Raw genomic sequence first — 20839 nt, 5'->3', positions numbered from 1 at the left:
TCATCTGGGTTCCTCCGGGCTGGCTCAGCCGTGGCAGCCATGCCATGCCTCCCTCTCCGGGTCAGACCCAGCGGGTCCCCGCGCCGGTGCACCTCGTCCTCCGGCCATCGCTCCGGCCGCTGAAGGAGCCGTTGGGAAGTGCCAGGTGCGTTCTCGGCACCGCTGGGGGGGCGAGTAAACCAGGGGTCGGTCAGTCGGTCGGGTGCGTGCGGCTGAGCCCGCCTGCGCGGGTCACCGGCGCCAGGAGCGCGAGCGAGGTGGCCGGGCAGTCCTCGGGAGGTGGACGCGGCAGCCCACCCTGGGCTTCGGTGCGATTCTGGAAGCGCGTGGCAGAGCCGGCTCGGAGAGCAGGGCACGGGGCTGCGGCGCAGGAGGGGCTGCGGGGGAAGAGCCGTGGCAGCAACTGCTGTCTGCGGTGCAGCCTGGCTCACCCTCGAAAGCAGGACCCGCCAGTGCCGGTGCTGATCCCCGGGGTGCCAGCGACCCACGTGGGCTGGCAGCGAGCTCACCACGAGCGTGCCCGGCTGAGCGCTGTCCTGGCCTGACCCCGCCGGGACGCGGCGGCGCCTCCCCCGCAGCCGCGCGCGGAGGTCACCTCTGCCGAAGGGATGCACGCTGCCTGCGGGGCCGGGAGGACGAGGCCGCCCGCCAGCGCCCGCGGCACTGTGGGTCGTACCGGTGCCGGCCGCTCTCGGCACAGACCCGGCGAGACCGAGCTCCGGCTCCCATGCAGGGGTGGGGGGTCTCCGCACCCGCCTTCTCCTGCCCCACCGGGCCGGTTTCCCCCCACTGCCAAGGGCTCCCGGCTCCCGCCCCGCCGCCGGCCCGGTGCGGCCGGGAGCTGGGACCCGGCGCGGCGGCGGCGGAGCCAGCACTGCGTCATGCAGCAGCTCTCCTCCTCGGCGGTGGTTTCCCTCTGGGTTGTTGCTTGGCAGCGGCGCAGGAGCGCAGCACGTCGGGGACGCGCCGTGCAGCCCCGCGCCTGGCCGAGCCCCGGGGAGCAGGGGAGCGGGGTGACGTACGGGGACGTGACTCGGCTCCGGGCGGGCTGCCGGCGGCGAGGGGCTGCGGCACCGGCACCCCTGTGCCGGGCCGGGGGGAGCGGATCCCTCTCACAGCCCTTGTCCCTGCTCCTCAGGCACCTGGCCCAGTTTTGGGGTGCCGGCTGTGCCCGGGGGGTCCCCGCAGCCCCGCTGCTGCCCCAGGCCCCACGTCCCCCAGCTCGGTGGTGCGGGGACCGCGCTGAGCCCCGCGGCGGGGCTGCCCCGCGTTTGCAGCGGCGGGGGTGGCTCGCGGGGAGCTCGCTTGTCCCCGTGGGGAGGGGGCACCTCCCTGCCTCTACAGCGGGGACCCCGCTGCGGCGTCCCTCGGGCCGGCTGCCTGGCCCGCGTTCCGCACGGCGGGCGCGTGCGGCGGCGCGGGGAGCAGAATGGAGCCCTGAGCGCCGACCCGGGGGGGGCCGGGCTGCGGGCCTGCGCCGGGGCCGTGCCAGGGGGTCCCGCACGCCACGGGGGGAGCCGGCCACCGCTTCGGCGGGCAGCGCACCGCGCCCAGCACCGCCTTTCCGGCACAGGGCAGGGCCAGGATGGGCCCAGGCCGCGGGAGGATGCGGCAGTGCCTCCCGCCGCCACCCGGGCGGCGAGGCGGGGCGGGGACGGCACAGAGACCCCCCGGGGACCGCGGCACCCCCGGAGGGGGGGCATTGCACCCCTCGCCTCGCCAGCACCCACCAGGTGCTCCCCAGCCGCATCCTCTCCCGGCCGCGGGAGAGCTGGCCACCCGGCACGGCCCGTGCGCCGGCGCCGCACGCTTGACACCCCGCCGTTCGTTTCCTTCATACCCAGCGGAAACACCACCGGCGCCTGCCCAAACTCGGCGTGGGGCAGCTGGCTGGAGCCGCACGCCGGCGGCCAGGGCGGCACGGGGGGCAAAGGGACGGGTGTCAGGGGGCTCACCTCCGCCGTGGCGCTCGCGCTACCGGGAGTGGGGCTGGGCTGGGCCCCCCGGGCTCGTTGGTGATGCCCGTGTGCCGCCGGCGGCAGGAGCTGGTCGTTTCCCCGTGGAGCTGGATGAAGCGCGGCCTCACGGCGAGGACAGGCTGTACGGCTGCGGGGCCACCCCGGCACTGCGGCACGGGGGCGGCTCCAGCGGGGCGAAGCGCAGCGCCGTGGGGTCTGGCCAGGCTGTGGCTGCAGCCGGGGGGGCTCCACTCTGCTCGCCTCGGCCACCGGCTCCCGGCCAGCTCTGCCTCACGGTGAGGTGCGGTGGGCCTGCGGGGCAGGGAACCTCCGGGAATCCGCCCCTGGGGACCCCGTTTGGATCCTGCCCCGGGACGGAGCCGGAGGCGTGATCCTGACACCGTCTTTGGACCCGTCCCAAAACTTTCCACCCAGGGTGCCATGGGGAGCGGGGCTCGGCCCAGGGCTGAGCCCCCGGGTGCCGCGGTGCCGCCGCTCCTTTCGGTCACTGCGGGGCTGGCGGAGTGTGGGGTCAGCGCAGGGGCTGGGGGCTGCCCTGCCCCACGCGCAGGCGGGTGGCACGCGGCAGCGGGGCTGGGGCGAGCGCGCTCCCCACGGGCCGCGATGGCGGCTGTGGCTGAGCCAGCACGTGGCTCCGGCGCCATCTCACCCCTATGGCACACGGTGCGGGGCACGGGGGGCCGCGGGCTGGGTTTGAGAGGGAGCTGCTCCGGGGGACTGCGGCCGTGGGGCACTGCAGCAGTGGGGCGCCAGGGCCACGGGGCACGGCATATCCTGGCCCCATGGGACCTTCGGGCCGGACCCCAGCGGGGACGTGCCCGCTGCGGCCCGACGGCGCTGCGGGCAGCGCTGCCTGCGACCGCCCCGGCCCAAGGGCAGCGGCGGGCAGGAATGCGGCCGGGGCCGGCGCCCGCCGCGGCTGCGGGGCCGCGCGAGTGCAGCTGGATGTCGGCGCTGTCTGGCTGCCAGCCCCATCCCCTCCCCGGCCTCTCCCTCGCCAGCCCCCCGCTGGCCTCTCCTCCTTCCCCTGCTCCCCCTCCGCGGCCTCTTCCTGCCTTGGCTGCTGCCGCCAGGATCTTCTGGGGCTCAGGTGAAACCGGCCCGGCCGCCGCCACGGGACGCGCCGGGGGCCCCGCGCGGGCCTCGCCCCGCACGCGCGTCGCCCCATCGTGCCGAGGCGCTGGGCGCGGGCACCCCAAGCGGGGAGCGGGGCCCCCGGCGCGCCGCGGTCCTTGGGCGGCCGCTGCGGCCCCGGCGCGGGGAGCAGGTTCATTTCCCGCAGCCGCGTTCCCGCTCTGCCGCCCGTGCCGGCTTGCGCGCCCTGCCAGCGCCCGGGGCCGGGGCACGGCGCCAGGGAGCGGGGACGGCGTGGCGGCGCACTGGCAGCTGCTCCGGGGCAGAGCATGGCGAGGGGCGCGGGGTCCCCCGAAGCGCCCGCGCTGGGGCGGCGCAGTGAAGCAGGCAGCTGCCTGCCTGCCTGCTCCGAGGGCACCCTGGCTCCTGCTGCCCGCCCTTGTCCGCAGGGAGCTGCACAGCTCCCTGCGGGCCCGCCGTGCCGTGCCATGCCGCGCCACGCCGCAGGGTCCGCGTAGCCCTTTCCACATGCCGCGGTGCAGGAGCCCCCAGCCCCACACACGCAGTGCTCCGGTGAGTTGCGGGAGCGGACGTGTACGCCCAAGCTGGCCGCGGCGCAGGGGCACGGGGCGGGAGGGCTCGCCCGGTGTGCCCAGCCCCACCGCAGCTCGTGCCGCAGCCCAAGCCCTGGCAGGAGCCCCAGTCACCCTTCTAACAGTGCACCGGGGCCGCTGGCCTGGTGATGCCGGCAGTTCTCCGGCTTTGCCAGCCAGGCGCCCGGCCACGCACGGTCCTCTGCGCTGCGCCCATGGTGCCGGCGATCCCAGCGCCGAGCGGGAGCAGAGCCGTGCCCCGGACCCCGGGCTGCCCGGCCCTGGGGCCGACGGCGTAACCGTCCTCTCTGTCTCCGGCTCGCAGGGGGAAGAGGAGCGTGAGGAGAACCAGAGCAAGGAGAAGCAGGAGCCGGGGACGCCCATGAGGAAAGCCGGGCGGCCCGGGCGGAAGCGCAAGCATGCCCAGGTGAGCCAGCGGGCGCCGGGCGCGGGGGCCAGGTGGGGGGCGGCGGGACGTCCCCCCCGCGGGGCCGTCCTGCCCCGCCGACCGGCAGACGCGCCGCGCTGGCAGGAGACTACAGCTCCCGGCGTGCCGCGGGCCAGCCCGCCTCCCCGGCGTGCCAGGGCACGCGGCCGCTCGCGCTCAGCCCCAGCAGCCTCCGGCCGGGAGGAGAGCGCGAGGGTGGCGGGGCGGCAGCGGGGGAGCGGCAGGAGGGGAGCGTCTCCCCCCTGAGCCCAGCGCCCCCCCCCCCGCAGCCCCCTGCGAGCCGCCCCCCCGGCGCCCGGCGGCAGCGGCGCTCCGCTCGGCGCCGCTTCAGTCCGGGCCCCGCCGTGCATTTGCTCCCTGGCGGGGGGGCTGGCGCCCCCGGCTCCCCGGCGATGATGCACGGCGCTCGGGCTCGCACCCACAGCTGTAATAACAAGGTGGGTGTGAGCGCGAGGGGCCGAGCCCCCGCCAGCTTCCCCAGCTCCGGCCACGCAGGCTGCCCGCTCTTAAGTGCGCGGGGCTCGGCGAGCTCCCGGCTCGCTCGCCCAGGCGCCCGGGATCGCGCCCGGCCGTGCACCAAAGCAGCTGACACGGCTCATCCTGGGAGCGCCACGCAGGGCCCCGGCGGTGCCGCTGGCCGTGGGGCAGGCGCAGGCTGCCGTGCCCGTGGCAGGGTGCTGCAGGGTGGCATGGGGTGCTCGGGGCAGCCAGCTCCAGTGGGGCACCCAGACGGGTCACCCCGACTCACAGAGGCAGTGGCTTGGCCCTCCCCAGCTGTGGTGTGACACGGTGCCGGCTGGGGAGCCGCGGTGGCTTCCTCCCCGTCGGCCGGCTGGGTGGCACGCCGCTGGCTGCTGATGCCACCAGTCATTCGGTGTTCGGAGGAGCAGCAGAGGCTCCTCTGGACGCTGCAGCCCCGGAGGGAAGGTGCACATGGTCACCCTGGGCCTGGGCACGGGCAGCGGCCCCGTCCCCTGGCCCCACGGCAGGGACAGGGACAGGGAGACCAGCGGTGCCGCGGCACCAGCACTGCCAGGAGGTTGCAGAACCTTTGTGTAAAGGATTCCGGCTGCAGAAAGGGTTAATCCTGCGCTTGGACGTGTCCAGATCCGTGCTGCCTGTCCCAGTCCGCGTGTGGAGGGGCGGCGGGCCGGGGAAGCTGGGACGGTGTCGCCTGGGACGGGCTGGGGTGAGATGGGGCGCGGTGGGACACGGGGCCAGGAGCCGGCGGGGGAGCGGGCGGCTGGGCTCCGAACGCTGGCTGTAAATCCGGCGGGGCGGGAGGTACGTGCTGGGGCGGGGGCAGCCGTTTCGGTGGAAGAACAATGCTGGCACGGGAACAAATGGGGAAAGTCGCCGGGAACAGATGGAGCCTGGGAACCAGGAGGTCTCTGGCCACCAGAGCAGGCGGCCCCAGGAACCCGCTCCGGCGCGGTGGGTCCGGAGCAGGTTGGATGGCAGTGGTGCCACGGCGCCAGGCGCCTCCCGGTGCCTCCTGCCGGATCGCCGGCCGGCTGCGCGCTGTACCTGCCCCGTGCATGGTGCCGGCCCGGCCGGCTGGCCGGCCGGTGGCTGCTGCTGCCAAGCGAGCGGAGCTGGCAAGCCCCGCGGCCCCGCGGGCGCTGCCAGGAGGCCGGGGAAAGCCCCGGCCGGGTGTGACCTGCTAAAAATATCCTCCCCGCTGGAGAGCCCCGCGGTGCCGGCGCCCGCAGCAGCAGCCACTGGCCCGGGGCACCAGACTGGCGTGGAGGGGAGCCGGCGCGCGGCGTGGGGACCCTGGGCGAGAGCACCGGCTCCTTGGGGACCGGCCGAGGGTCCCCAGGACCCCGCTCACAGGGACCCAGCGGGCAGCTGTGTTGCGGGAGGGTGCTGAGCACCCGCCTTGGCTGGCGCCTGGGGTAGGAGATGGAGCTCGCCGGTGCGGGGGGCTCCGTGTGGGACCGGCAGGGGGTCTGGGCGCCGAGGACCCGTGGCGCTGCCGCTGTCCCTTCCCAGCACGTGCGTGGGGCCAGGAGCTCACCCATCAGGGCCGGGTCGCCGCAGGGGGCTCAGCAGGGTGCAGAGGATGGGCAGGAGCCGGCAGGGAGGCAGGAGGAGGCAGATGCTCCTGCCCGCGCCGGAGCTGGGGGCAGCAGTGCCGAGGAGCAGCCGCGGGGACGGGCAGAGACGCACCCCGGCAGCGGCCTGGCGGGATGGGGGGAGCCCAGCCCGGCAGCCGTCACCGGCCCCTCTCTTTTCCCCGGTGTCAGGGGCGTTTTGCCCAGGCTGTGACGCTGGCCCGCGGGGCGCCCCGGACCCCCACCCTGCGAGGGCGCAGCCAGGGGGTCTGGCTGGGGACAGCCCTGCAGGGATGGGCATCATAGTATCGGTGAGCCATGCCGTCCCACACTGAGCCATACTGTTCTGAGCCGTGCCGGGCCATACCGTGCTGTCCTGTGCTGCACCGGGCCATGTTGAGCCGTGCCGTGCCGAACCATGCCATGCCGAACCATGCTGTGCCGTGGTTCCAAGACCAGCACCCCACCCCCAGCCGGGCCCGGCGGGGGCTCAGCAGTGTGACCCCCCCTCTGCCAGCGGCTCTGCGGGTGGTGCCATGGATGGCGGTGACTCTCCCGGCACCTTCCCCCTGGCATGGCCATGGGGCTGCCCCAGCCCGTGTCCTCCAGGCTCGGGCAGGGGCGCCGCCGGTTTGGAGCTGCCGCCGGTGCTCCGGGACTGGGGTCGGCGCGAGGCTCCCCGAGGTCTCTGGTGCATCGGGGCCGTCCCCCATCCCTCTGCGGGGACCGGTCCCCAGCGTCAGCGTGCGTCCCCGGCACAGCCGGCCCCGCGGCCGAGGCCCCACCGGCATCCCCTGGGCAGCGAACGAGGCGGCAGGGCCGGCACGGGGCCGTCCAGCCCGGCGGGCTCCCGGCGGAGAGCGTCTTTGGCGGGGGCCCAGCGGAGGGGAGGGGAGCGGGAGAAAGGCAGCGCCTGTTCCCAGGGCCCGGCCGGCGCGGAGGAAGCGGGTGGGTGGGCAGGAAGGCAGACCCGCCGCTGGCCCTCCTCGGGGATGGGGACGGGCGCCGGGGCGGCCGGCGAGGGGCAGGGCCGCGGGGTGGGTCCTGGCCTCCCCTTCCCCTGTGCCTCCCTGGCCCGGCGGCGGCGGCCGAGCGGCAGCACCGGGACGTGCCGGCAGCAAGGGGGCCCGGTGAGCCGGGGCCCGGTTCCAACCCAGGTAGGGAAGCGGCAGCAGGGCCGGAGCCGGGGCGCCGGCGTCGGCTGGGGCGGCTGCTGAGGGGCTGGAGGCACGAGGGTGCGGGGAGGCCGGTTTCGGGTGGGTGCCGTGCCAGCGCATGCCATCCACGGTGCCGGGTGGGCTGCGTGTCCCTGTCCCGGCAGGCCGTCGTGCGAGGGGCCGCGGTACCTGTCGCGCCCCGGGGTTAACCTCCCACGTGCCCCCATCCCACTGCAGCCAGGCGGGACCTGCCTACCCGGCGCAGCTTCCCGGCGCTGGCAGCACCGCAGGGCCCGGGGTGCCCCCGCCGCGGGCAGGGAGCCGGGGCCGAGCGGGTGCCACGCCAGCGAGGGCCACGGCAGATGCGCGGTGACACCCGTTTCCGGAAAGCGCGGCGGGCCGGGCGCTGCCGTACTGGCAGGAAGGGGCTGCCCAGGGCAGGGCCGTGGCGCCGGGGCGGCACGCGGCACGGCAGCCCCACCTGCTCCGCTCAGCCGCGGCCCTGCGTGGGGAGGGGGCGGCACGGCTCCCGGCCGGTGGGCCCGTGGTCCCAGCAGGGTGGCACTCCCCGGCTGCGGGGCCGGCGGGGAGCGTTAATCCTGGCACCGGCACGGCCTCGCGGCCCCGAGGGAGCGCGTGCCGCCCCACTCCTGCCGCCCCATGCCTGTGTGGCCCCCCAGGCCCCGTCCTGGCGCGGGCCGAGCCCCCGCAGCCGCCCCAAGCCCCCCGCAGCCGCGCCTCCGCCAGCCCCCACGGCCGCCTAATCCGGAGCACGTTGCCGGCCTTCCCGTTTCCTCCCGGGAAGCCCGCGCAGCCCCTGCGATTGTTTTTGGCGCGGCGTGCAGGATGCGGCCCTGCACGGCACGGGGGGACGGCCGCCGGGGACCCCGAGGGAGGACCCTGGCATGCAGGGGACGGCAGGGACGGAGCGGGAAGCGGGTCCATGGGCCGGCCCTGGGGACAGCCCCCCGGCCCGCTCCCGTGAGCGCCGGGGGACGGAGCTCCGCTGGCCCCTCTGGCTACAGGCTGCGGGGAGCGCCGTGCTCAGCGCGGGGGTGCGGCCCGCGGGCCCCGCTTCGCTTTGTCTCCCTTCGTCCCCATTGCTCCGGGCTGCCCCGGCCCCTTCCGAGCCAGCTCCGGCCCCTCTGGCAGCTCCTCCTGCCCCGAGCCCCCCGGCCATGCTCCGCCGGAGCGGCTGGGGCGCGGCGGTGTGTGGTCTCGGGGGGATGCGGGCGGAGCGTACGCCGCCCGATCGCTTCCAGAGCCGGTGCGAGGCCCGGGCACAAGCATGGCGGCGCGGGCAGCTCCCTCCCCTCCGCCAGCCGGGGACTTTGCTCTCCGGCATCCATCTCGCCGACGGCGCCAGCTCCCTCCGCTGCTCCAGGGCCGCATCCAGGTGCACCGCAGCGTCCCCGCAGCCCGTCCCACGGCTGTGGTCGGTGTCCAGGCCTCCCGCGGCTGCAGCATCGGTCGTCCGGGCGCGCCGAGGTTTGTCCTTCAGCCTCCATCCCCCCTGCACGCCCTTGCTCGCAGCCAGGAGCTCCCGCGCAGCGGCCCGGCACGACACCCCCACCCTCCCGATGGCAGCGGCGTCTGCTCGGCTGAGCCGTGCCGTCCCCGGCGACTGGGCTTTGCCGCCGGCCCCGACCAGGAGGCTGTCTGGCGTGGGGAGAGGCTGCCAGGCACGCCGGGGCGGTCGGCAGCAGCTCGCGTGTCCGCGGTGCACGGGTGTGCGGTGGCCCCTGCCCCGCTGTGTGCACGTCCCCAGCACGACTGACGCCACCGCGCTGTCCCCGGTGGGAGCAGGGCCAGCCCGGCTCGCCCGGCACTGCCGTGGGGGCCGTGCGGCGCAAGCTCGGCACAGCGGGAGGGCATTCGGGAGCGATTCCTTGCGTCCCCGCAGGCCGCCAGGCGTTGCGCTGGCGTGGCCGTGGCTCCCTGCTGGCACCGCCGGACCCCCCGCGAGGGTCCCCCCGGCCCCCGACGCCCCCTCCTGCCTCGCCACCCCTTCCCCTCTGTGCGTTGTGGGGCGGCTCGTCCCCTCCTTCCTGGCTCCGCTCGCGGCCCCTCAGCACGACGGCCCCCGGCCCCCTGCGCGCCAGGGCTGGGGCCTGCGAGCGAGCGGAGGAAGTGACTCTGCCAGCGAGCCGGGGCGGCCAGGCCGAGCAGGAAGCGCCCGCCGCCGCGGGGCCGCGGCCGCCAGCGCGGGGAGGAGGCGCCTGCGCGCGGGCGGGCGGCAGCGGGACGGGGGTCTGCGCGCCAGCCGGAGGGGACGCACCATGGTAAGGGGCACGCGCCCCCGCTCCCCGCCGGGCACGCCTGGGGCGGTGGCATGAATTTGGGGAGTTCTGGGGAGCAAAGCCTCCGCCGCCACCCGCCTCCCCCCGAGAGCTCCTGCCCCACACCTCGGCCTCGGCGTCCCCTCCCTGGCGGCCCGGGGGCAGGGGAGGGCGGGCAGCGCGGCAGCGCCGCGAGCACCCCGGCTCACGCCAGGCTGGCTGGCAGCTCGGCACTCGCTCCCTGGCTCCCCGCCACCCTCCGGTGCATCCTGGGACGTGTCGTTTGCTGGGGACGGGCAGGAGGGTTCCTGCCGCCGGCGAGCGCACGGCACGGCACGCACAAGCTCACGGAGGCGAGCGCGGGGGCTGGGGGTGCACAAGCTCGCAGAGGCGAGTGTGGGGCGCAGGAAACGGGGCCGGGTGCCACCTCCTCGGCTCCTGGCCCCGGCGGCACCGCGAGGCTGCGGCAGCGCCCGCGGGTGTCTGTCCTTGGGGCCTTCATCCGCCGGTGCTGGGGAGCGGGGCCCAGGATGGGCACCCCACGCCCGTGGGCAGCATACGGGGTCTCCGGGAGGAACGGTGCCGTTGCCCAAACGGCTCCACTGTGCCGTGCCGGTGAGGGCCAAGCCCCAGGGACGGGGCCTCCGTGCCCCGGCACAGGGTGAGCCTGCACCCCCCGGAAACGCACCGGAGGGGACCGAGTGCGCCCCAGCGTCGCGGCAGCAGGGCCGACCGGGGCCCGGGCGAGCGGCGGAGGCAGAGCCCACCCTGCCGCGGCTGCGCCCCGCGGCCGGCTGTTGCAGTGACGCAGCAGCACTTTCACTCTTCTTCGCCACGGAAACCGCCGAGCCCGGCTGCTCCTCTTGCTCTGACCCCGTGCCGGCTCCTGCTGCCGCCGGCCCGTGCCGTGTGGTTCCCCCGGGGCCGGCAGCATGGCAGGGGACCGGCGATGCCATCGCCAGCCCCGCGGCCTCGCTCGCGCGCTCAGCACCGCCGGCTCCTGCGCTCGCGTCGGCGCCGTCTGTCACGCGGGCACACGCTCGAGCCCGGCATGCCGGTGAGCGCTGGCGCAGACGGTCCTCCCCCGTGTCTGACGCTCGCGCACGCTCGCCGCTCCGTCGCTGCACTCGCGAGCCGGGGCCGGCTGCACGTTTCCTGCGGGTGCCAGCACCGCCTGTCGCACGCGCACGCCCGCCTGTCGCACACGCCGGCACCGCCTGTCACCCACACACACCCGCAGGTGTTGGCGTTGCCCGCCTGACGCACGCACGTGCACATCACGGGCTCCGGCTGTGCCTGTCACACTCTCTCCCGCTCTCACACTCACCGTGGGCCACGCTTGTGTGTGTCACACTTGCACACGCATCCGCACACGGGGTTGTCACAGGTCCCGGGTCTGCCTGTCACCTGTTCACACGCGCGCGCAGTTGTGACGCCGCAGTGGCCGGCTCTGCCCGTCATGCCCACGCGCGCACAGCCGCCGCAGGCCCTGCCTCCGCCTGTCTTGCACAAGCGCGCACGCACCAGCCGTCCCGTGTTCCCGCTGCCAACGGGGACAGGCAGCAGTGAGGGGGTCGCAACACCGGCCCCGCGCTGCAGCGTGGCAGCACAGGCGAGCCGGGCAGGACGGCCGGCCCCAGCGTCCCCTCTGCAGCGGCGATGTCCGCACTGACGTGGGGACTGGGGCAGCTGGGTGACAGCTCAGTGTGTCCTTGTCCTGAGGGTACCACAGCACCGTGTCCTGGTCCTGAGGGCGTCACAGCCATGTGTTGTGCGCCTACGGGTGTTATGGCGTTTTGTCCCGGTGCCGAGGGTTTCATGGCCGCCTGTCCTGGTCCTGAGCGTTGTGTCCTGCTCCTATGGGAATCATGGTGTTGTGTCCTGGTCCTCAGGGTTTCACGGCCATTTGTCCAGGTCTTGAAGGTGTCATGGCGGCGTATCTAGTTTCTCATGGTGTCAGCTCCATTTGTCTTGGTCCTGAGGGTGACATGGCAGTGTGTCCTGGTCCTGAGGGCTTCATGGTGGTATGTCTGGGTCCTGAAGGTTTCATGGCCGTTTGCCCAGGTCCTGAAGGTGTCATGGTAGTGTATCCACGTCTCCATGGTGTCACGTCCTTGTTCTTGGTCTTGAGGGTGCCATGGCTCCATGTCCTGATCCTCATGGTGTCACCTTCACTTGTCTTGGTCTTGATGGTGACATGGTGTTGTGTCTGTGGTCCTAAGGGCATCATGGCATTGTGTCCTGGTCCCAACAGTGTCATGGCAGTGTATCCAGGTCCTCATGGTGTCACGTCCTCATGTCTTGGTCCTGAGAGTGCTGTGGTGTTGTGTCCTGGCCCTGAGGGTGTTCATTGCAACATGACCTGCTCCTCAGTGTGTCATGGCAGCGAGTCCCGGACTTGAAGCTGCCCTGCATTGTGTTCTGGTCCTGAGGGCTCCATGTCCTTGTCTTCTGGTCCTGTGAGTGTCATGGCTCCATGCCCTGGTCCTCATGGTGTCACCGCTGCTTTGTCTTGGTCCTCAGGGTATCATGGCAGTTTGTCCTGGTCCTGAAGGTGCTCCAGCGTTGTGTCCAGGTCCTCATGGTGTCACATCCTCGTGTCTCAGTCGTGAGGATGCCATGGATGTGTCTTCTGTTTCCTAAAGGTGTCATGGCTTTGTGTCCTGGTCCAGAGGATGTCATGGCAGTGTGTCTTATTCCTTAGGGTGTCATGGCAGTTTGTCCAGGTCCTGAAGTTGCCCTGACAGTGTATCCAGGTCCTCCTGGTGTCAAATACTTGTGTCTTGGTCCTGAGCATGCCATGGATGTATGTGCTTTTCCTGAGGGTGTCGCAGCATTGTGTCCCAGTCCAGAGGATGTAATGGCAGCATGTCCAGCTCCTGAAGTTGCCATGACAGTCCATCCAGATCCTCATGACCAGTCGCCTACTACTGTCCTGGTCCTGTAGGTAACATGTCCCTTTGTCCAGGTCCCAAGGATGCCATGTCATTGTATCATGGTCTTGAGGGTGTTATTGTAACGTGACCTGCTCCTGAGGGTGCCATGGAAGCGTGTCCTTGTCCTGAGATCGCCATGGTAGAGTGTCACAGTCCTGAAGTTGCCATGGCGTTTTGTCCTGGTCCTGAGGGTGCCATGGCAGTGTATCCTGGTCCTCAGAGTGACACAGCAGTGCGTCCTGGTCATGACGGTGTCACGTCACGTCCATGTGTTCTGGACCTGAGGATGTCATGGCATTGTGTCCTGGACCTGATGGTTTCATGGCCATTTGTCCTGACCATGAAAGTGTCACAGCATTGCATCCTTCTCTTGAAGGTGCCATAGCAGTATACTGCTCCTCAGGGTGTCATTGCCGTGTGTCGTTATCCCGAGGGTGTCATGGCATTGTGTCCTGCTCCTGAGGATCACATGGCGCTGTGTCCTTTTCCTGAGGGTGCCATGGCTTTGTTTTCCTTATCCTAAGGATGTCGTGGCTGTGTGACCTTGTCCTGAGGGCATCAGGACAGCATGTCCAACTCCTGAGGGTTTCAAGGAGTTGTGTCCTGTTCCTGAGGGTGACATGATATTGTGTCCTGGTCCTGTGGGTGTCATGGTTGTGTATGTTGGTCCTCAGGGTGCTGTGGCTGTGTGTCTTGGTCCTGAGGAGGACATGGCTCTATGTCCTGTTTTTGTGGGTGTCATGGCAGTGTGTCCTCATCCTGAAGGTGCTATGGCTGTGTGTCCTTGTCATGAGGGTGCCATGCTGTTGTGTCTTTGTCTTGAGGGTGTCATGTCCGTGTGTCCTGGTCCTGAGGGTGCCATGGTGTTACGTACCGGTCCTGGGGGCATCATGACAGTGTATCCAGGTCCTCATGGTGTCACACCCTCGTGTCCTCGTCCTGAGGGTGCCGTGGTGTTGTGTCTGCTGTTTCTGGGGAGACCTTATTGCAGCCCTGCAATATAGAAAGGAGGCTGCTTAGAAAGACAGAGAAAGGCTTTTACCAGGGCCTGTAGTGACAGGACAAGGGGCAATGGTTTTAAACTGGAAGAGGGTGGGTCAGGTTGGACACGAGGAGGAAATGTTTTACAATGAGGGTAGCGAGACACTGGAGCAGGTTGCCCAGAGCAGTTGTGGATACCTCATCACTGGAAGTGTTCAAGGTCAGGTTGGACGGGGCTTTGAGCACCCTGATCTAGCGAAAGATGTCCCTGCTCATTGCAGGGGGATTGGACTAGATGGTCTTCGAAGGTCCCTTCCCACCCAAACCGTTCTGTGATGCTGTGATTCTGTGATGTCCATGTGTCCAGGTTCTGCGGGTGCCATGGCAGCTTTTCCTGATCCTGAGGACGTCATGGCGGTGTGTCCAGGTCCTGAGGATGCCATGGCTCCATGTCGTGGTCCTGCGGGTGCCACGGGAGTGTGTCCTAGTCCTGAGAGTGCCTTGGCAGATTGTCCTGGTGCTGAGGGTGTCATGTCCATGTGTCCTGCTCCTGAGGGTGCTATGGAGGTGTATCTTGATTCTCAAGGTGCTGTGGCAGTGTGTCCTGCTCCTGATTGTGTCGTGATACTGTGTCCTGGTCCTGAGGGTGCCATGGCATTGTGTCCTGGGCCTGAGGGTGTCACATCCATGTGTCCTGGTCCTGTGGGCGTCATGTCGATGTGGTGTTGTTCTGAGGATGCCATGGGATTGCATCTTGGTCCTGAGGGTGTCATGGCAGTGTGTCCTTCTCCTGAAGGTGTCCCAGCAGTGTGTCCTGGTACTGACGATGTCGCGTCCATGTGTCTTCGTTCTGAGAGTACTGTGGCATTGCGTTCAGTCCTGAATATGTCATGGCCACATGTCCTTGTCCTGAGAGTGTCACTGCAGCGTGTTCTAGTCCTGAGGATGTTGTGGCAGTGTGTCCTCATCCTGAGAGTGCCGTGGAAGCGTGTCCTAGTGCTCACAGTGCCATGGCCATGTGTCCTGGTCCTGAGGGTGCCGTGGCAGCATGTCTTGGGCCTTGATGGTGCCATGGCCTTCTGTCCTGGCCCTGAGATATCCATGGCAGAGTATCATGGTCCTGGGGGTGCCATTGCTGTGTGTCCTGGTCCTGAGGGTGTCATGTCTCTGTGTCCCAGTCCTGAGGATGTCATGGCAGCACGTCCTGGTCCTTTTGTCCCACGGCAGTGTGTCCTGGTCCTCACAGTGCCATGGCAGCACGTCCTCATCCTAAGGGTGTCACAGTAGCGTGTCCTGTTCCAGATGATGTCATGTCATTTGCTTGACCAACCTGATCTCCTTCTATGTATGACCAGGTGACCCGCCTAGTGGATGAGGGAAAGGCTGTGGATGTTGTCTACCTGGACTTCAGTAAAGCCTTTGGCAGTGTCTCCCACAGCATTCTCCTGGAGAAACTGGCAGCTCGTGGCTTAGACAGGTTTACTCTTCGCTGGGTGAGGAACTGGCTGGATGGCCGAGCCCAGAGAGTTGTGGTGAACGGCGTTAAATCCGGCTGGCAGCCGGTCACAAGCGGTGTTCCCCAGGGCTCGGTTCTGGGGCTGGTCTTGTTCAATATCTTTATTGATGATCTGGATGAGGGGGTCGAGTGCTCCCTCAGTAAGTTTGCAGATGACACCAAGTTGGGTGGGAGTGTTGATCTGCTGGAGGGTAGGAGGGCTCTGCAGAGGGATCTGGACAGGCTGGATCGAGGGGCAGAGGCCAACTGTATGAGGTTCAACAAGGCCAAGTGCAGGGTCCTGCACTTCGGCCACAACAACCCCACGCAACGCTACAGGCTTGGGCAGGAGCGGCTGGAGAGCTGCCCAGGAGAAAAGGGCCTGGGGGTGCTGGTTGACAGCCGGCTGAACATGAGCCGGCAGTGTGCCCAGGTGGCCAAGAAGGCCTGTATCAGCACTAGTGTGGCCAGCAGGAGCAGGGCAGGGATCATGGCCCTGGACTCGGCACTGGTGAGGCCACACCTCGAATCCTGTGTTCAGTTTTGGGCCCCTCACGACAAGAAGGACGTTGAGGTGCTGGAGCGTGTCCAGAGAAGGGCAACGGAGCTGGGGAGGGGTCTGGAGCACAAGTCTGATGAGGAGCGGCTGAGGGAACTGGGGTGTTCAGTCTGGAGAAGAGGAGGCTGAGGGGAGCCCTCATCGCTCTCTGCAACTGCCTGAAAGGGGGTTGTGGTGAGGTGGGGGTTGGTCTCTTCTCCCAAGTAACCAGCAACAGGACAAGAGGAAATGGCCTCAAGTTGTGCCAGGGGAGGTTTAGATTGGGTATCGGGAAAGATTTCTTTACTGAGAGAGTGGTCAAGCACAGGCACAGGCTGCCCAGGGAGGTGGTGGAGTCACCATCCCTGGAGGTGTTCAAAAAATGTGTGGACGTGGCACTTCAGGACATGGTTCAGTGGGCGTGGGGGTGTTGGGTTGATGGTCGGACTTGATGATCATAAAGGTCTTTTCCAACCTTAATGTTTCTGTGATTCTGTGGGTGCCATGGCATTGTGTGGTGGTCTTCATGGTGTCATGACAGCATGTCCATGTCCTGAGGGTTCCATGGGTACATGTGCTGGTCCTGAGGATGCCATTGTAGCCCCGTCCCGCCCCTGGGGACCTTGCCAGCCCCTGCCAGCGGCAGCAGCCGGGCAGCAGCCTGGCACGCCTGACATGCAGGAGGTGGAACTTGGTCTTTTTGATGTAATGCGCTTTTGTCCCCGTATGGTCACCGCGTCATGGAGCCATGTCTCGGGGGGTATAGGCTGTGGTCGCAAAGATACCCTTCGTGCTGTGACATCTGCGGTGGGGAATCGGGGTCAGGGCAGGGGGACGGGGACAGGGACTGGATGGGACCAGCCACCCTGAGGTAGCGCAGGGGCTCCCGCCACGGGGTCCGGTGGTGGTGGCCGGCGGGGTGTGGGCTGGGGCCATGAGCAGGGCCGTGCCCCCCCGCCGGCGCCCATCGCAGCTCCTTTCCCTCTCCTTCTCGGCAGGTGGAAAGCAGTGACACCCCCAAAGACATCGCGGCCGTCCCCAAGTGCCCCCCGCCGTGCCCGGAGGCCAGCCCCGCCGAGCCGCTGCCCAACGGGGACGTGGAGGGGGACGGTGCCCAGTGGAAGGGCGCGGAGGAGGGCGGCACGAGCCCCAAGGGCGGGCGCCCCGAGGAGGACGAGACGGAGAGCCTACCGGACGGCGAGACGGGCCGGGCGCTGGAGAACGGCCGCTGCACCCCCAAGGAGGGCCTGGACGCCCCGGCCGATGAGGGTGAGCTGGCCCCTTCCGACCCCCAGAAGAAACGCGGGAGGAGGAAACTCCTGGAGGCCGCAGAGAAAAGTAAGACCTTAGCGTTGAGGGCTCCCCGCTACGGGGCTGCGGCTCTGCCCGCGGTCCCGCCGGCGCCCGCTGCGCCCCGCCGGGGACCCCCGGCCCCCTCCGCCATGCCCGGCACGCCGTCCCCGGGAGGGGTCCGGGCTGCAGCGGCTCCCGGGCTGGGGAGCGCTGCCAGAGGAGGAGGAGGAGGAGGAAGGACTGAGCCCCTCCGTGCCACATGGGATTTGGGGTGGGGGCAGCAGATTGGAGCGGAGGGCTGCCCTCGCATGCTCATCCCATCACGCCGCCCTTCCCGCTCCCCCCGGCAGGAGCAGGGCGGGCAGGAGGGGAGGTCGGTCCTCATCCTGCCGGCGCAGCCAGTGCGGGTGCCCCGCGGCACAGGCGTGCCCCTGCCTGCATGCGAACCTGCCCCGGAGCGTCCCCGCCACTGCCGGTGCTCGTGCCGCCTCGCACGGCAGCCCCGCACGTGCCGGGCGCGGAGCAGGAGGCACGTGCGTGGCGCAGCCCTGGGGCCACACTGCCCCGGCGCCGAGGAGGTGCCGGCGCCGGTGCCGGCGCCGCTCCGGGCGTTGCAGGGAGCACAGGAGGCGGCGGGCTCAGCACCACGCCGAGGGTCAGCCCCAGGTGCCAGCACGTGCTGGGGACCGAACGGCTCGGCAGAGAGGGCCCTGGGGGTCCTGGCGGACACCACGCTGACCATGAGCTGGCAGTGGGTCCTCGTGCAACAGGGGCCCATGGCGTCCGGGGCTGTGTTCGGAGTGTTGCCGGGAGGTGGAGGGAGGGGATCCTTCCCCTCTGCTCGGCTCCGGTGAGGCTGCACCGGGAGCGCTGGGGCCAGCGCTGGGCTCCCCAGTGCAAGAGGGACAGGGACAGACTGGAGAGCCCAGGAAGGGGCCAGGAAGGTGCCGAAGGGGCTGGAGCATCTCTGCCGTGGGGAAAGGCTGGGGGAGCTGGGACTGCTCGGCCTGGAGCGGGGGGGCTCGGGGGGCTGAATCCACGCGTGCCCACACCTGCAGGGAGGGGACGCGGAGGGGGGAGCCGGGCCCTTCCCGTGGGGCCCCACGACAGGGCCAGAGGCACCGGCACTCGCTGGACCCCGGCAGGGTCCCTCTGAGCGCCGGGACACGCTCCTCAGCGCGAGGGGACGGGCACGGCCCGCCCAGCGCAGCGGTGGGTCTCCGTCCCTGGAGACCCCAGTCCCGGTCCCGGGCAGCGGCTCGAGGCGGCCCGGGTGGAGCGGCGGCACCGCGGCAGGGCCCGGCCTCCACCAGTGGGTGGGTGTCGTGTCCGTGAGCGCAGGTGCAGGCCGGTGTGTGGGGTTTGGGGAGGGCTCCCAGCCCTGCCCTCCCCTGCCTGCTGCAGGACCCACGGCTCCCCTCTGGACCCCAGCGCCGCGGACACGGGGCACCCGCTCCCTGGCTCATGCCAGCCCCGTGCGCTGCCCAGCCGTGCCCGTGCTCCAGCCGTGAGCCAGGACGGGGGGCTCTCGGGGGCTTCTCGACCCAGATCAGCACAGAGACCTACTGCCGGCCATGCTGGCCCGGGCGGCGACGAGCGAGGCCGGCCGGGCTGGAGCTGGGAGAGGCCGGGCTGGGGATGGAGGTGGTGCGGGTGCTGCTGCGGTCACGAGGCACAGAGCAGGCAGCTGAGGCAGCGGAGAAGCCGTAGCTGGCAGCACGGTACAGCCGGGGGGAGCTTGCTGGGCTGGGCATGCCCGGCTCGGGCATGGGTCACGGCGCAGCCCCAGTGCCAGGCTGACCGCGGTGGGCGAGGGCAGCTGGACCAGACAGGCTGCACGAGTGTGGGTCAGAGCAGCATGCCCCAGAGCGGGGAGCGGTGAGGCAGCCCCGGGGTGCCCGGCTGCCGGCTCCCGCGCGGCTCTGGATGGAGAGGCCGTGGGCAGCGGGGGCGGCAGGATCCTGCCTGGACAGCCCAGGTGCGGTGCCGTAGGCACGGCGCGTGAGCGTGGGTGCCGTGAGCGTGGGTGCCGTGAGCGTGGGTGCCGTGAGCACGGGTGCCGTGAGCAGGTCAGGTTCCACCTTCCGGCATGGGGCTGGCGTTCAGCCCTTCCCCCTTGCTGTTACAGAGCCCGTCCTGCCCCGGCGTGACCTGCCCACGGGGTCCTCACGCACAGCACTTGTCCTCCTGCGCCTCTCGCCGCGCAGGCAGAGCGGCAGCTGCCTGCATTCCTGCCGGGCAGGAGCTTTCCCATCGTCCGGAGGTTCTTTCCTGCTCTCCCCTCCAGTCCGGCGCTTTCCTGCCAACACAGGCGGTGTCTGCGGCCGTGTGCCGCCTGCCCGGCGCTGCCTCCGAGGCTCCTCCGGGGCCGGGTGCCCGGGTGACAGTGTCGAAGCGGTACCCAGCAGTACTGGAGACTATCGGGGGGAGCCGTGACAGCCACCGGGAGCTCGCTCCCTTCCCCGGCAGCCATTTCCAGTGCTTCGGCCATCTCTGTGCCGAGATTAGCGGTGGCATCGTCACCTTCCAGCGACAGGGGCTTGGCTGCCCAGATCCTCGTCCGCTCCTTGGTCCTCCAGCTCCTGCTGCTGCCTCAAGTGGCCCCAAGGGATCTCCCCAGCACCCTTCACCCCCCCACCCAGCACCCCCTCCATCGCTGGTTCCCCCTCCTTGCACGCCGGCTTTTCGCCTCCCAGTGCCCCTCTGAGCCAGCACAGGGCCGAGGAGCTGCTCTTCCAGCACTGCCCACGCATGACTTGCCGGCCGCCCCATGCGCTCCACGCCCCTTCGCTCCCCCCCGTCCCATCCCTGGTGAAACCCCCGGCGCGGGACGGGCTTGGGCGGGATCCAGCCCCCGGTCGGTAACTCTGCGTCCCGGCCCATCGGTGCAGCAGGCCGGCACAGGGCATGGCACTGCCGCGGGGCGCTGGGACGGGCGGGAGCTGAGGCCGGGGCCTTTGCCGAGCCCCAGCCGTGCCGGGCGTGTGCAGGATGCTCCGGCGGCGAGCTGTAGCCGCGGGGCTGCCGCGGCCCGTCGCAGGAAGGTGCCGCAGCAGCCCTGGCACTGGTAACAGCGGGCGGGGTGGGGGGACACCATTTGCATGTCCCCAGTTCAGTCAGTGCTCCCCAGTCGGCCAGTCCCAGTGCCTGGGTTGCTGGACCCAGTGACAGAGGGGACCAGCATCTCAGAACAGGCCAGGTCCCCTCTCCCGTGCCTCAGTTTCCCCAGCTGAGGTCCCCGAGCCTGCGGGCAGGACTGGGAGGACGGGTTGCCCGGGCACCCCCAGGGCACGCGCACGCTCCTACCCCCAGCACGGAGCCAGAAAGCTCCTGTCCCCCGGTGTCCCCGGCGTCCCCGGCGTCCCCGGCACTCAGAGCAGGGCTCTCGGCTGCTCTCCTGCCTCTGGGTAGGGGCTGGCAGCCACGGGGGGGTCGGGTCCCCATGTGCCGGCTGCCCGGGACTGTCGGGTGTCGCGCAGGGCTGGGTGGGCGTCCGGGGGGCTGCGCCCTGCGGCAAACCAGGGCACGCGTTCAGCCGGCGAGGGGGCGCGGGGGTCCCGGCCGAGCCCCTCCCCTGAGCCCCGGTCTCTGCTGGGGCGAAGCGCGGGGGCACGCTGGCAGCACGCAGGCTGGCGGCTCGGGGCGTGCGGAGGTTTGCAACCCCAGAAACGGTCGGGGTTATTTTTAGCCGCTTTCCCGGCAGCAGCTCGGCACGTACCTACAGCGCGCGAGATGAGCCGATAGCACAGGAAGCCGGCGTGGCTCCGCGCGCTTCCCCTGCCCGCCCCGGCCCCAGCGGGCGCTGCTCCCCGGACCCCCCGGGTCCCCCGGCCGGGGTGCGGGGAAGGGGTGCGGGAGCAGCCAGCTCGCGGCCCGGCAGCCGGCGGCCCCCGGGGAGCACAGCCCCGCGCCGGCAATGGGTGCCCTTCCCCAGCCCAGGGCCGGCCCCCCGTCGGGCTGGGGGTCCCGGGTGGGCCCCCTTCTCCCCCGCGGGGGCCCGGGGGCCCTG

The 20839-nt window shown here is 70.6% G+C and overlaps 1 protein-coding gene across 1 annotated transcript in view; it reads left to right on the top strand.

Moving 5' to 3' along the window:
- The window catches only part of DNMT3A (DNA methyltransferase 3 alpha), a gene marked incomplete at its 5' end in the record, with an annotated part of 37247 nt that overhangs the window by 1159 nt on the left and 15249 nt on the right, over positions 1 to 20839 (top strand). The window contains 2 exon segments of the mRNA XM_081998189.1: positions 3972 to 4073; positions 16536 to 16875. Coding sequence (XP_081854315.1) covers positions 3972 to 4073; positions 16536 to 16875 — 442 coding nt within the window.

This window comes from Phaethon aethereus (assembly GCF_964289735.1).
Source record: "Phaethon aethereus genome assembly, chromosome: 3".
NCBI classification, from domain to species: domain Eukaryota; kingdom Metazoa; phylum Chordata; class Aves; order Phaethontiformes; family Phaethontidae; genus Phaethon; species Phaethon aethereus.
The sequence above is the reverse complement of the archived record's forward strand: the minus strand, read 5'-3'. Positions and strand labels throughout refer to the sequence as shown.